A 14746-nucleotide genomic window follows, 5' to 3' on the forward strand; every position below is an offset into this window, starting at 1 on the left:
TTATCTATTATCTATTTATTTCCATTAAAAAAGAAGTGCTACAGTGGCAGAGATTTTTGTCCCTCTGATCCCCAATGCCCAGAGAGTACAGCATGACACAAGAGGGTACTCAAGAAACATTTGTTGAATAGGTATTGGGCCTATAATCAGCTGACACTAAAAAGGGGCTGCCCTTTTACATTGGCCATGAATTTGACAGTTTCTCACAGTTCTCCTGGCGCATTTCATGCTTCTACCTGTCTGGACGTGACTTTGTCACACTTCTTCCGGCAGACTTGAGTTTGTTATACTTCTTCCTTCCCTGCCCTTTGTCATTGACTTCCTGGTATCATATTAGTCTTTTCATCTGAACACTATTCAAAAAAGAGGAAGTCATACTTGTAGTCTGTGAAAACCACCTCCTATTCTCTTTTCCTCCTCAAGAACAATCCCTCTGCTCAGAGTGGACGCTCAAAGAAAATCACAGGCTGAACAGCTCCTTTGGCATTTTGGTCAAATGTGTTTTCTCTCTACCTCCCCCAGAACCCCCACATCCCACCACTGCCAGGTGCTCACTACCATCTAGGAAAACCCTGCTCCTCTCTTCTCTGGCACTTTTCAGACATTCCTCAATGAATGCCATCCTTTGTGATGAGTCTGCCTTTTCAGCTTCAGGTCAGAAAATTTTAAAGGCCCATTTTGAAGGCAGAGACTTCAGAAAAGCCCAGTCACTTATTCTAAACACATAGCTACATCCTAGGGCGCCTGCGTGGCTCACATGGCTAAGCATCCGACTCTTGACTTTGGCTTGGGCCATGATCTCACGGTTCCTGGGATCGAGCCCCACATCAGGCTCTGCACCTAACGTGAGGCCTGCTTGGGATTGTTCCTTCCCTCTCTGTCTCTCTCAAAATAAACATTAAAAAAAAAAAAAAGCTACATCCTTCCTGAAGTTCCTGTTTCTGTTTGTTTTGTTCAAAATGTTATCTTTGAAGGTGAATGTTCGTGTTGTTTACAGTGTTTGCTTCCATCTTTGCTATAGTTGCCTAAACTTCACTGAAGCTTTGCATTTGTCTGTTGCCTAAATATACAAGCTGATCAATTTCAGAAGCTGAAACTCTGGTCTTCCCTGTTGGGATTGTGTTCAATTTTATCCCTAAATGACTCATCTTAAACTGCATCTTAAGCCCCCTCAGTCCTTTCAGGAGTAGATAGGAAGATGGATTTTCTTGTTTTGTTTTAATAAAAATTCCTCCCTAGGATGCCTGGGTGGCTTAGTGAGTGAAATGTTTGACTCTACTTTGGCCCAGCTCATGATCTGTGGGTTTGTGAGTTCAAGCCCCATGTCAGGCTCTGAGATGACCACGTGGATCCTGCCTGGGATTCTCTCTCCCTCTCTCTCTGCCTCTCCCTCACTCATGCATGTGCTGTCTCTCTCTCTCGCTCTCTCTCTCAAAATAAACAAATAAACTTAAAAAAAAATTTCCTCCAGGAACTTTTCTTCTTTTTCAGATTATGTGAAACTTACCACCTTCTTCCCCAAATTGTAAATGCACAATGGCAAATATATAGTGAGAAACTCAATTAATAGTGGCTGCTATTTTTGTACTGACCTGGGCAAAGGCACTGGGCCCAGAAAGTGTGCCTGAAGAACTCCTGCCTATTTTACACTTTGCTTAGGATCTTCCCTGCTCCGAGCAGCTGGCTCTATATTGCTTGTGGAGAAAAGAAAAGAGAAGCTAGGTAAAGTGGAACTGGACAGAAACATAAGAGCATGTCTTTGGACAAATTCCTAGCAAAAAGTAGACATGTATGGGGGACAGGGAATGCTCCTATCTCCAAAGTTCTCCTATAAGTTGCAGATGGTTATTTAGCACTTTTTCTTTTGACAAACACATACCTAATAATATTGTACTCTTAAATTCACAGTCATGTCATATCAGTAAGATCATATTCAGGGTTATACTGGAGATCTTACACAGGTACCCTGAACTTTAAAAACCATCATCCTTTGGTAAAATTCAAACTCTATTATAATCAGTAGCACTGCATTCATTCACCTGAGCTATGTTGAGACAGCTAATTACCTTTTTCTTGGCGGGCAGGCCAAAATTTCTGATTGATTTACCAGTGGATCTTCATCTGCTATGATTGTGGAAGTTCTTTCTTCTTAATTCTGTTCAGATCTACAAAAAGAGAAAGGGGGAAAAGGATGAAACAAAGAATAAAGCTAATCAGAAATCTACAATCTCATTAGTTGCCAGATGTTCCAAAATTATTATATGTGCTTTGAAATGTCAAAGTGTTAAAATTCAAGCACTTTACCAATTTTACAACAAATGCAATTCAGGTTGTTGTTTTGTTTTTGTTTTGTTTTTTGTTTTTTTTTTTACAGTGAATTTAATTGGCTATATTTACAACAAACTAAGAATAAATGGCTATTCAATGTGTACACAGAGTTAGTCTCCTGAGGCTTAAAATCCTTGTGTGTAATTTGCCACTAATGACTTTTCACTTAATTTTTGAAATGGTTATTCAGAAAGCCTACCCTTATGAAACCTGTCAGTATCAGAAATTTAAAACACACACACACACACACACACACACACACACACACACACACACCGAATGAGATTATTATTTAGAGAGCTCACTCCATCCTTTATCACTCAGCAATTTATATAAACAATTCATAATAGTACAAACAGAAAACAAAAACTCAATTAAGCCATCTCTCTAAAAAGCACAAAGGAATTATGTACTCCATCATCTACATATTTTCATACAAATGTGTATATATAAATTTCAAGTAGAATGTGGCTACTATTAAAATTAATTTGTAGAGTAGCACTGAGTTAAGGAGTCGAGGGATTGAAGGTTAATAATCTAGAATTACAAAATTAGGCTGGTTTTCAAGTTTGACATGCAGCAGAAGAGAAACAACAGCAAATACAGGTAATGACACAGCTTTGGAACAGATGCTGTCAAGGTATAAAGCACAAGGCAGGCTACTTTCATATGAAAAATTCACTATTAACACACATCTCTTCCTAAAATTCTCACAAGCTACATACCAAAGTTGGATGGCAAGAAGGTTGCTTTGCTTAATTTTTATTTATTTTCATATAATCTAGGAGAGTAAGCTAAAAATTTCTATGGTCTGAGACACTAATAAAGCATCTTTGAAAAGTCAGCGGCTGAAATTCTATGCCATGTTTTGAACATTTATTCATAATTATCTTTATTGGCTTTTAAGTTATTCCTGGATCATATCCTTTCCCTCTTCCTTTTAAAAACAGTTTGTTTCATTCACCCACAAAATGTTACCCAGTAATGTAATCATTCAGTAACCATTCCTACAATCTTTATAAGCCAGATGTTCCCTTCCCTGGATTCCTAATTCCTTCTTAGTCTCCTATCTTTTAAATTTTTTTCTGATTTCCATTTTAGTGTTCTTTTTCTGCCTTATTTCCAATAAAAGCCAACATTCATTTCTTTACATCCTAAACACTTTATAGCTATGCAAAATCACTCAGAGGAAGCTACAAATTACCAGGATAGAGACAGCCAATAAAGATGTTTTGTCAGAAGTAACCACTCAGCCTGGTGACTGATTGCTTCAGAGCTGACCAGGTGGAGGTTGAACAGCACTGGCCTCAGGTTAAACTCTGTGCTTGACAGGATGTTGTTAGGTCAACTATTTTCCCATTTTCCCTCAGGAAATCTAGCCAGATCACCAGCCAAAGTACCCAAGCAAGTCACCAGATTTGGGGGACTCTACGAAATCGCCCCCAAGATAGTTTCTACCTTTAAAAGAATTCACCACTTACTGGCCTGCATACCTTAAAAATGCTTTAAGGGAGACTCTAAGAGATAAAAAGGTAGTGGCAGCGACTAAAAATAAGCTTTTAAAAATAGTAACTTCTCTCGGGATAGGGGGAAGAAAACTATCCTTTGTTTGTATATGTCCTCCTTTTTTATCTTCACAAGACCACTGTGCTCAAAAGAGCTGTTGTTATGATCTCCATTTTACTAGTAAGGAAACAGACGGAGAGAGGTCATAATTTGCTCAAGATTACCCAGCAAATAAATGGTTTGGACTTGGAACTAGAATGGAGGCCTTTGGTATTCTTTCAGTTCCCTTGCCAGTACACCAATCTGCCTAAACAGCAACTTAATTTTGTTTTGCAAAGACAAAGAGAAATTGTTTAAAAGGTAGACTGGAAAGCATTTGCTAAGAATAGAAACATAGAATTTGACAGCTTTCATTCATTCACCACCTGCTATGTAACATTCAATAAATAGAATTTTTAACAAGGCTTTTTCTTTTTATTTTTTTAAAGTTTATTTATTTTGAGGGGGGGGAGGGGCAGAGAGAGAAGGAGAGAGAGAATCCCAAGCAGACTCTGCACTGTCAGTGCAAAGCTTGATGTGGGGCTCAGTCACATGAACCATTAGATCATGACCCGAGCCGAAGTCGAGCGCTTAACAGACAGAGCTACCCAGGTGCTCCAGATTTTTCTTTTAAATGACAGCCAGTTAAAGATGGGAGAAAAGGAAATAAAAAAGACATAACTTGAATTCCTCTAGCCAGAGGAATTCCTCTAAACAGAGGAGGCCAAACTCCTCTGTTTTGGCCAAAGTTGGACACAAGACCCAAACTGAGACATTCTATTTGTCCTCCTTGGAACTAGAGTTTAGAATGAGGAAGGTCTAGGGGCGCCTGGGTGGCGCAGTCGGTTAAGCGTCCGACTTCAGCCAGGTCACGATCTCGCAGTCCGTGAGTTCGAGCCCCGCGTCAGGCTCTGGGCTGATGGCTCGGAGCCTGGAGCCTGTTTCCGATTCTGTGTCTCCCTCTCTCTCTGCCCCTCCCCCGTTCATGCTCTGTCTCTCTCTGTCCCAAAAATAAAAATAAAAAACGTTGAAAAAAAAATTTTTTAGAATGAGGAAGGTCTACTCTGGTCTAGGCTGCAAGCCACTCCCATGTACTCTCAGTCTATAGGAAAAAGCCTGTCAGCAAAGAGAAGAATGGAAGTGCTGCTCAGAGCAAATCTGACCCAGGAGCCCACGAAGTTCCAGAGCAAAGAAAGGGAAAAAGCTGGTCTGCGGGGAGGTGGGTGGAAGGGGTTCTAGGACTTTCCTGTCCCAGGTATGGTCCACCAGAGGCCCAAAGCATTTCCTTCCCTAAGTGTTTAAGAATCCCCTGGACCTACAGAGTAAATGGCTCACCTGGTCTGAGCCTGAAAGTTTAAGTGATTCTTGATTAAGTGCAACAAAAATAATCTTGTTCAAGACAGTAGAAAGTTTTGGTGTTTTTTTTGTTTGTTTGTTTTTAATTTTTTTATTATTGGGGCCCTGGGTGGCTCAGATGGTTAAGCATCTGACTTTGGCTCATGTCATGATCTCACAGTTCGTGAGTTCAAGCCCCACGTTGGGCTCTGTGCTGACAGCTCAGAGCCTGAAGCCTGCTTCAGATTCTGTGTCTCCTTCTCCTTCTCTGCCCCTCCCTCTCTCTCTCTCTCTCTCTCTCTCTCTCTCAAAAATAAAGATCAAAAAATTTTTTTTATTATTTACGATAAATTTTATTTTCATTGATATTCCATTTGACATAATTTCAAATAGGGTCTGTGTTCTAATATGAGCCAAAGAACAGAAACTCTAAAGCTCAGAAGAGATTTTTTTCACACTGTTCTGATTGGGCATGGGGTTTTGGGGTCCCCAAAGTTGATACCTAACATTTTACCCCTTGAGGCTTTACCTACAGTCACAGAGAGAAGAGAGAACATCAACACACAAGAATCAAACTGTAATAAGGAGCTCTTGGGTTACAAACCACTGTCTCTTTAAGGCTATGATAGTGAATGATTTCTTCTGGAAAGTTCAATGTCATTTTTTTTTTTTAAGTAAAATGTCAGAATATGTGAAAATGCTGCATTTGTTTCTCTTAATACACTAAAAAATAATGGAAGTTTTTAAAATCTTCATGAGTCCATGCTCGGACATGACCACTACTGATGGGGTCTACTCAACACACAAGTTTGGCGACCATCAGGAAACTGGCACCCGAGATTAGGCCCGCAGGCAGAAATTTCCCAGAGTGGTAGAATCTCATCCATCCCCATAATGCCAGCTAAGGTTCCAGATGTAGCTAGGAAAACCCAATGTTCCTCGGATCCTGAGACAGCTGAGAAGCACCCAGGCCTATTACACTTCCAAAAACAAGCCCAGCAGCCCGTGACTGGACGTTACCTGCTTTTTGCGAAGCCAATGATCCCGCCAGAAGCAACCAGTGCAGCATAGCCAAAGCCAATCCAGTGTAAAGGCACTAGTGGGCCAGAGTCCTTCTGCATTCTCTTTCCCTCTGACCAGACAGAAGAGTACACCAGGCCTGCACTTCCTTCCCCTAAGACTGCACCCATGGCGCACAAGCCGTGAGGTGTGGAGTCCAGGCCCGCAGGAAACCAAAAGTTTTGTTTTTTAAAGGGCAGATACCACCAGCATTTGTTATACAAGAAGATTCTGCAGAATGTCCAAGGGTTTAGAAAAATCCTCTCATTACCTTTATTTTTTTTAAGTTTATTTAGAGAGAGAGAGAGAGAGAGAGAGCACATGAACAGGGGAGGGGCAGAGAAAGTGGGGGAGAGAGAGTATCCCAAGCAGGCACCATGCTGTCAGCGCAGAGCCTGATACGGGGCTCGGAACTCCTGAACCACGAGATCATGGCCTGAGCCAAAACCAAGAGTGGGACACTTAACTCACTGAGCCACCCAAGTGCCCCTCATTACCTTTAAACAGAGACCAGCCCACACTGTTACATGAACAATATCAACCTTTACAGGGAAAATGACTTATTTTCCAGAACATTTTTATGTACTTTTAAGACTCTGAGAGCCTCACTGTAATTTAAGGCATAATCTAGATCACTTATTATACTGCCAACCAAGTCTGTCAAAATTAAACAAAAATGCACTAACCATGATAGAGGAAAGAAAAACACACTAAACTCAGTTGGCCCCGTACTGAAGCAGAACAGCATAAACTTCTTTTTATGTCTTAAACCTTCTTAAATGTAGGAGCTTGAATAGCTACTTGAAGGTGCCCTCTTCAAGGGCATGAAAGGGAAGTGAAGAGGGTAGAGAGGGCCCTACAAGGGCGGCAACGCAAGTTCTGACTCGATTCTCTAAGTTAGAGCTAAGGGGAGGCCAGCTCCGGTCTCTCCATTCTGCCCACAGAAAGACTGACAACGAACAGAGGTTTGCTCCATTTATTTACTCAATAAAAACGTACTGAGCATGTGCTCCACGCCAGGTACCGTGCCTGGCACTGGAGTTGACCATGTGTTCAGCTGAAAGGCCTAACCCCTGGACTACATATTTTTCTTTCCGCTCTTTGACCCTCGCTGCAGAGTCCACAGGCCTAAAACAGTTCACCTTATTGTCTGTTTCTTTGGCGATCTTAGGGGGAAAGAGGAATTTGCTGCTAATACTTACAAGGTGGGAAGGTTTACATAAAATTCCGTATTCCCTTTTGCTTTTGGAAAGTTAATAAATGTGGCCCCTGGGGCCAGCTCTCCTGCATGGGGATAACTGGCTGATGCTGTCACAGGCTGCCCCTTGTCACTGGGCACGTTCTTTTCAAAGTTCCCTCCTAGCTGTATCACTTGTTCCCCTTATACACCTGTCTCTTATGTGTGACCCTGAGCTCATGTTGTTATCCTAAGGCTCTTCTAAGATCTCCCATATGAAACACCACAGAATAAACATTTTAAAAACAGATGACATGTCACCTGTAATTCTCCAGAAATATGGATTAATGTGGTTTACTCATTCTCTTCCTTGCTTTCACCCTGACAGGCTTTCTCCCTGGCAAAACAAATTTAAGAATGAAACTCTATACTCCCCACAGCCTGACTTTCAATGGTGCTACTGGGTATCCACCCCTTCAAAGGTCAGCTGGAGTTTTCCACCTACTGAGCTTCAGGGTCTGCCCCAAGTCACTCCATTCAACACCAAATGAGAATAGGAAAACATAACTGCTAAAAAGGGAGCTGAGAGAGCGCCTGAGTGGCTCAGTCAATTGAGTGTCCGACTTCCTCTCTGGTCATGATCTCATGATTCGTGAGTTCGAGCCCCGCACTGGGCTCGCGGGCTGTCAGCCTATCAGCACAAAGCTTGTTTCAGGTCCTCTGTCCCCCTCTCTCTGTCCCTGCCCTACTTTCACTCTCCAAAAAATAAATATTAAAAAATAAAAAGGAAGCTGAAATCACTTACTAGTAAGGACTCCCAACACCTCTGGCATCGGTTTCATGGGTACATTTTAGTCTCTGCAGTCAGTCACTAGGGCTTTCTCGATTCTCTGTGAATCTGCACATGGAATCTCAGCACTTCTAAAACAGCCTCCATTTTCTGACAGTGCCTGGCACTAGAAGGTTTCCATCCACATTCAGCCCCTCCCTTCTCACGAAAGGTTTCCATTTAACTATCCCTCACTTCCCTTGCCATTTCAGGTCGCGTGGCTCTCCCATCTCAAGCCCCAACTTCCCCAGGCTTCGCTGAGGTTAACTGGGCTTACTCTCTTTTTAGCTGAGGGGTAAGCCATTTTCCATCAACTGGAACTATGGTACACTATTTCACCATGAGCCTAAAGGAGAAACAAAAATATAATAAAATTGTCAATAATTCTCCACTTTGCGCAAAATACTTGCTCAAGTCAGTAGATCTGTACGTCAATTACAAAAGCACATGACAATAACAGTTGTAGCTGACAATTACTAAACACTTACTATGTGCCCATTTTCAACACACAGTAAATCCTTTAAATGCATTCTCTCACGTAATCCTCCCTGTTCTATGATATAGGAACTTTCACTGCACTCCTTTAGTAGAGAAAAAACGGAGACTTGTGAGATGAGACCCTAAAGGGGTAACAGTGAGGCAGCTGCATACTAAAGTGGAGCTTAAAACCATTCCTTCTGGGGCGCCTGGGTGGCGCAGTCGGTTAAGCGTCCGGCTTCAGCCAGGTCACGATCTCGCGGTCCGTGAGTTCGAGCCCCGCGTCAGGCTCTGGGCTGATGGCTCGGAGCCTGGAGCCTGTTTCCGATTCTGTGTCTCCCTCTCTCTCTGCCCCTCCCCCGTTCATGCTCTGTCTCTCTCTGTCCCAAAAATAAAAAAATAAAAAAATAAAAAAAAATGTTAAAAAAAAAAAAAAAAAAAAACATTCCTTCTACTGCCACCCAGCGCAGCAATTCCTACCTCTGTTCCTGCCACCAGAAACTTCTCCTTCCTACTTTCCAAGCAACTCATATCAAGCCTTCAAAACAAACCCCAATAAACCTCTTCAGGTCATCACACCTAAGTCCCTCAATGGGCTTCTTAGAGGCAGGGTCTGCAACATTTCACCCTTGTATCCCCAGGGCCTGATATTTTAAGTGTTAATAAATGCCTGCTGAACAGAATTGAATTCAGTGGAACCACAGGCTCTGACAGCTACCCAACCACTCAAGATAATGTGGGCCTGGGGTGGGATGCTCCTGCCTTGCTAAGAACTTGCAATTATGCCTGAGCAATATGTAGCTGTTCTGGCATCCACCCTCACTCTTCCAGGCCAAATCCACCTATAGAGGAAAGAAGGGAAGGAGAGATGAGAAGTCAAGGCCACAACTCCTACTGTCCTCTTGATAGAGGAATAAAAATTCTGTGGTGTTGACAGGGAGGAGGGGAGCCTCAGAGGGACAGAAAGGGTTTCTCCCCCAATATTCTGCCAGGGGGACATTAACCTCCTATCACTGGAGTAGGGTTATCAAATTCTAAAATCCACATAAATATACTTAGTCAAATCATTCTTTGCTACTCTAGCACTGTCCTTTAGGAACGATGTCAAATAAATGAACAGCTAGCCAGTATTTAACACTGGAGGCATACTTATTAACACTACCAATAATAGTAACAACTTTTACTGAGTGTTTTTCTGGGCCAGCCCCTGTGCTAAATACTTTACATGTACTACCCTTTGTAATCTTCACCACAGCACTATGAAGAACATTTATAAATGAGGAAATGAAAGTCTAAAATAGTTAAATGGCTTGCCTGAGGTCACTACCAACTGGCTCACAGTCAAAGCAGTGGCTAGTGTGATAAATATGTAATTTTTATTAATAATGCTTGCAGGGTTTTTTAATTCCCCTACCCTTCCTCTTTATTTTATTTTTTAAGTTTATTTATTTATTTTGAGAGGGAGAGAGTACATGTGTGTGCACATGAGCAGAGTAGGGGCAGAGAGAGAGGAGGGAAAGGGGGAGAGAGAGAGAGAGAGAGAGAGAGAGAGAGAGAGAGAGAGAGAGAGAGAGAGAGAGAGAAAATCCCAAGCAGGTTCCTTGGTATCAGAGCAGAGACCAACTCAGGGGCATGACCTCAGGACCCATGAAATCATGACCTGAGCCAAAATCAAGGGTTCATGCTTACTTAACTGACTGAGCCACCCAGGCACCCTCTACCCTTCCTTTTTAAAATTTTTTTTTTTTTAATGTTTATTTATTTTTGAGACAGAGAGAGACACAGCATGAGCAGGGAAGGGGCAGAGAGAGAGGGAGACACAGAATGTGAAGCAGGCTCCAGGCTCTGAGCTGTCAGCACAGAGCCCGACGCGGGGCTTGAACTCACGAACTGTGAGATCATGACCTGAGCCGAAGCCGGATGCTTAACTGACTGAGCCACCCAGGCGTCCCATACCCTTCCTTTTTAAATACCACCTCAAATAAAGGCTGGCTGGGCAATCTACTACAACTTTTACTTTCTTCTTTCTACCTACTTTAAGTCCCTCCTCTTCTATTAAGCCCTTCTAAGTATTATTTGTGATAAGGATGGCCAATGCTAATCTATATCCACATTCTCATCTTCCTGAACACACAATTAGGCTAAATTTCCCAATATTCATTGCAGTAAGGTGTAGCTATGTGAGTCCTAAAACATGAAGACAAACATTGGGTTCCACTTCTAGAATTGACCCACATAAACTTTGTTTTGGGGCACCTGGGTGGCTAAGTCAATTAACTGTCCAACTTTGGCTCAGGCCATGATATCATGGTTTGGGAGTTTGAGCCCCGCATCAGACTCCGTGCTGACAGTTCAGAGCCTGAAGCCTGCTTCGGATTCTGTATCTCCCTCTCTCTCTGACCCTCCCCTGCTCTTGCTCTGGCTCATTCTCTCTCTCAAAAAATAAATGAACATTAAAAAAGTTTTTAAATATGTAAACAAATAAACAAACCCCTGTTTTGATGCTATCTCTCATACCCTCCACTGCTGGTACAATGGAGAGAGCTCCCAGCACCTAGAGGTGGGCAGAACCACAAAACTTAACCCCTTAGTGACTGGATAAATCAAGAGCCTCCTTGCCAAACCCACACTGAGCAGTGACTTGAATGAGAAATAAACATGTATTTTATTAACCTACTGAGGCATTGGGTAGCAAAATTTTTTTTTAAATTTTTGTTATTAACAGTTCAGCTATAATTTATTGAAGGTGTACTAACAGGCAATATAGATACTAAGTCTTCTACGTACATATTCATTTCTCACTATGAGGTAAGTATCAACTGCATTTTACAGGGGACACAACCAAGGGTCAGAGATCAATAATCTTTTCCTTCTCCAAACTACAGCATTTATAATCTGAAGGATCTATTTGGTAATTAATTATGGATTACCTTATTATATATGTTGCATTGATAGGTTAAGCAGTTTTCACTCCTGGAGTTTAACTGGTTTTCCTCATCTGGATAGAGAGCTCCTAATAGGAAGTGTAGGTCTTACATCTCTATATTTCATACATTGCTTCATGAATATAAAAATCAACTTATGTATATGTATAAGGTTACCAACTTATACATATAAATTATATAAAATATATCAAATTACACATATAACATATATGACATAAATGACATATATGTGTGACATATTATATATATATATATATGTATATGTTTATTTATTTATTTATTTATTTATTTATTTATTTATTTATGACATGCATATTCTGTTTGGGCAGCAGGCCTCTTAACTAAATCTGACCAAGAAAATTCGCTCATTTGCAATGAAGAGTTACTTAATACATTTTGTACAGTGCCTGGTATACATTTGATGATCGATAAATGATTGCTTCCCCTCTCCTCTATCCCAACAGCTACTTCAAGTACAATCCTATGTTGCGAGAAGAAAACAAAGATGATCAGAAGATAATGTTAAAATGGTAAGTAGAGGTTGACTTTAATTACAAAGAGTATTTTCCTATCAGGAAGGAAGACCGCCTAAAATGTTAGGAGCTAGAGCCAAATGAAGATCAATTGCCAGTTACAAGAGTATCTCATTTATGAAAATCTATTCTAGGTGCCTGGGTGGCTCAATCAGTTAAGCATCAGACTCTTGATTTCGGCTCAGGTCATGATCTCACTGTTTGGGAATTTGAGCCTGCATCGGGCTCCATTATGACAGTACACAGCCTGCTTGAGATTCTCTCTCCCTCTCTGTCTGCCCTGCCCCGGTGCACACGAGTTCGTTCTATCAAAAATAAATAACTTAAAAAAAAAATCTGCTCGGGCACAACATTCAGGCACACAAATTCTGGGCAAGCCAAGGAGCAGTGCTCACAACCCCATTTCATTGCTTAGTGAGCTGCAGAATGGTGCCTGGGGACTCACCTTCTATTTGTTCAGTTACACAGGTCTGGCCACATGGGATTCCCTAGAGCCATGATATCATTATTTGCAGCAAAACACTAATGTGGCCTCCTACAGCTCCTACCGAATTTTTCATATTTTGTTAGAAAACAATATACAGTCATCTGAGGAAGATTTGTTCCTTCTGAAGCTGTTTGTTCCCATCCCTCATCTACCCACAGGACTCCATTTCCTACATAAGATATTATTAACATGATGCAGACACTAGCCTTCATATGGTGACATTGCACACTAACCACATATAGAAGGTCCCTGACTTAACAATGTTTTGATTTAACGATTTTTCAACTTTACCGTGGTGCAAAAGTAATACAAATTCAGTAAAAAGCATACTTAGAATTTTGGAGTTGGATCTCTTCCCAGGCTGGCTATCTGTAGTGTGGCACTCTCTCGTGATGTCAGGCAGCAGCGGGGCCACAGCTCCTAGTCAGCCACGCGACCATGAGGGTCAACCACCTGCCCACCCATACACTTAAAACCATCGCATACCCATAGAGTCATTCTGGTTTTCACTATCAGCATGGTAATCAATGAATTACATGAGATATTCATCATATTCTTATAAAACAGGCTTCGTGTTACAGGACTTTGTGCAACTGTAGGCTCTCATAAGCACGTTTAAGGTAGGCCAGGCTAAGCTATGATGTTAGGGAGGTTAGGTAGGTTTTTAAGTAATCTCTACGCCCAACTTGGGGCTCAAACTTACAACCTGGAGATCAAGAATCACACGCTCTACTGAATGAGACAGCCAGGTGTCCCCAGGTTAGGTGTTTTAAATGTATTTTTGACTTACAATATTGTCAACTTATGATGGGTTTATTGGGATATAACTCCGTTAATTAGTTGAGGAAGATCTGTATAGCAATTCTCTGATCTTTACATTCGCTAATTAATGTAAATATTTAAACCTTTCACTTAAATATCATGTTCCAAAACATCTCTCTTTGAAAAGTTCTGAGAAGAAATGAACACAAATGTGGGTCAGTTACTTCATTTGGTATAACTAAAGTATACATTTGGTTTCCTTACTCCTGCTCGGTAAATAGCTGTAGTATTCAATTTTTGATGGGATGGACTTTTCCCTGGGTAGTTTTCCCTTTAACTTTGTAGTATCATCTTTAACAGTACGCAATAAGGTTAATGCTATAATCAGCTATTACGTCGGCACATACGACTTTAGCTGTTGTTCAAATATAGCAACAGAGTATAGAACACCCAAGCTAGAAAAGTACAGGTCTGAAAATTAAACTCTGGGCAACAACTTCTTTTGAAAATAAATATGTTTTTTAAAAGTTTATCATTAATGCTGTTTTTAAAATAAAATTCTTTTTTTAAATGCTGAATGAAAAAAGCCAATCTCAAAAAATCACATTTATGTAACATTCCCAAAATGACAAAATTATAGAGTTGGAGAACAGATTAGCGGTTGCCAGGAGTTAGGCATTGTGAGGCTAACGGAAATGACTATAACCATAAAAGGGTAGCATAACAGGGATTTCTGTGGTGATGGAATAGTTCTGTATCTTGATTACTGTAATGGTCATACAAATCTACACATGATATAAAATGACACAGAGCTACACACATACTTTATACCAACATCATTTTTCTGGTTTTGATATTGTTAGGTAACATGTAATTGATGGGAAAAACTGGGTGAAGAGTAACCAGGACCTCTCTGAACTATCTTCCCAACCTGTGAATCTTTAATTATTTCAAAATAAAAAAATCAAAAAAAAACAAACACCAAAACTAAACTAAGTATGTTAGATTATAAACATATTTCACAGAATCATTTATGAAACCTGTAAAATTAAATACAACTCAAGCCTATGCAATTATTTTTTTATCATCTGATTTTCCATTTTGTATACAAACTACCCACGATCTTGATAAAAGCAAGGAAAGAGTAGAAATGGAATAGGTTTTATAATGGGTCTTGCTGTCAGGATGCTTGCTGTTCATGAGAACATGAGTAACATAGACCACTTAGGCAGCAACTATCTGCATGTCTTACAAAGGGCAGGTAATATA

General features: G+C 40.8%; 1 protein-coding gene and 1 pseudogene across 4 annotated transcripts in view; both read right to left on the reverse strand.

Annotated features, from left to right (window-relative positions):
• Nucleotides 1–14746, reverse strand: part of LOC131509955 (atherin-like) — a 47663-nt gene that overhangs the window by 8377 nt on the left and 24540 nt on the right. For 3 of the 4 annotated variants that reach the window (XM_058726295.1, XM_058726294.1, XM_058726297.1), the window contains one exon: nt 2067–2165. In XM_058726295.1, coding sequence (XP_058582278.1) covers nt 2125–2165 — 41 coding nt within the window. In that variant the 3' untranslated portion in view covers nt 2067–2124. The remainder of the gene's footprint in view (nt 1–2066; nt 2166–14746) is intronic. The other variant, XM_058726296.1, reaches the window with a different exon arrangement.
• Nucleotides 5773–8946, reverse strand: LOC131509954 (transmembrane protein 14C-like; annotated as a pseudogene).

Source organism: Neofelis nebulosa, chromosome 4 (assembly GCF_028018385.1).
Source record: "Neofelis nebulosa isolate mNeoNeb1 chromosome 4, mNeoNeb1.pri, whole genome shotgun sequence".
In the NCBI taxonomy this organism is placed as follows: Eukaryota; Metazoa; Chordata; class Mammalia; order Carnivora; family Felidae; genus Neofelis; species Neofelis nebulosa.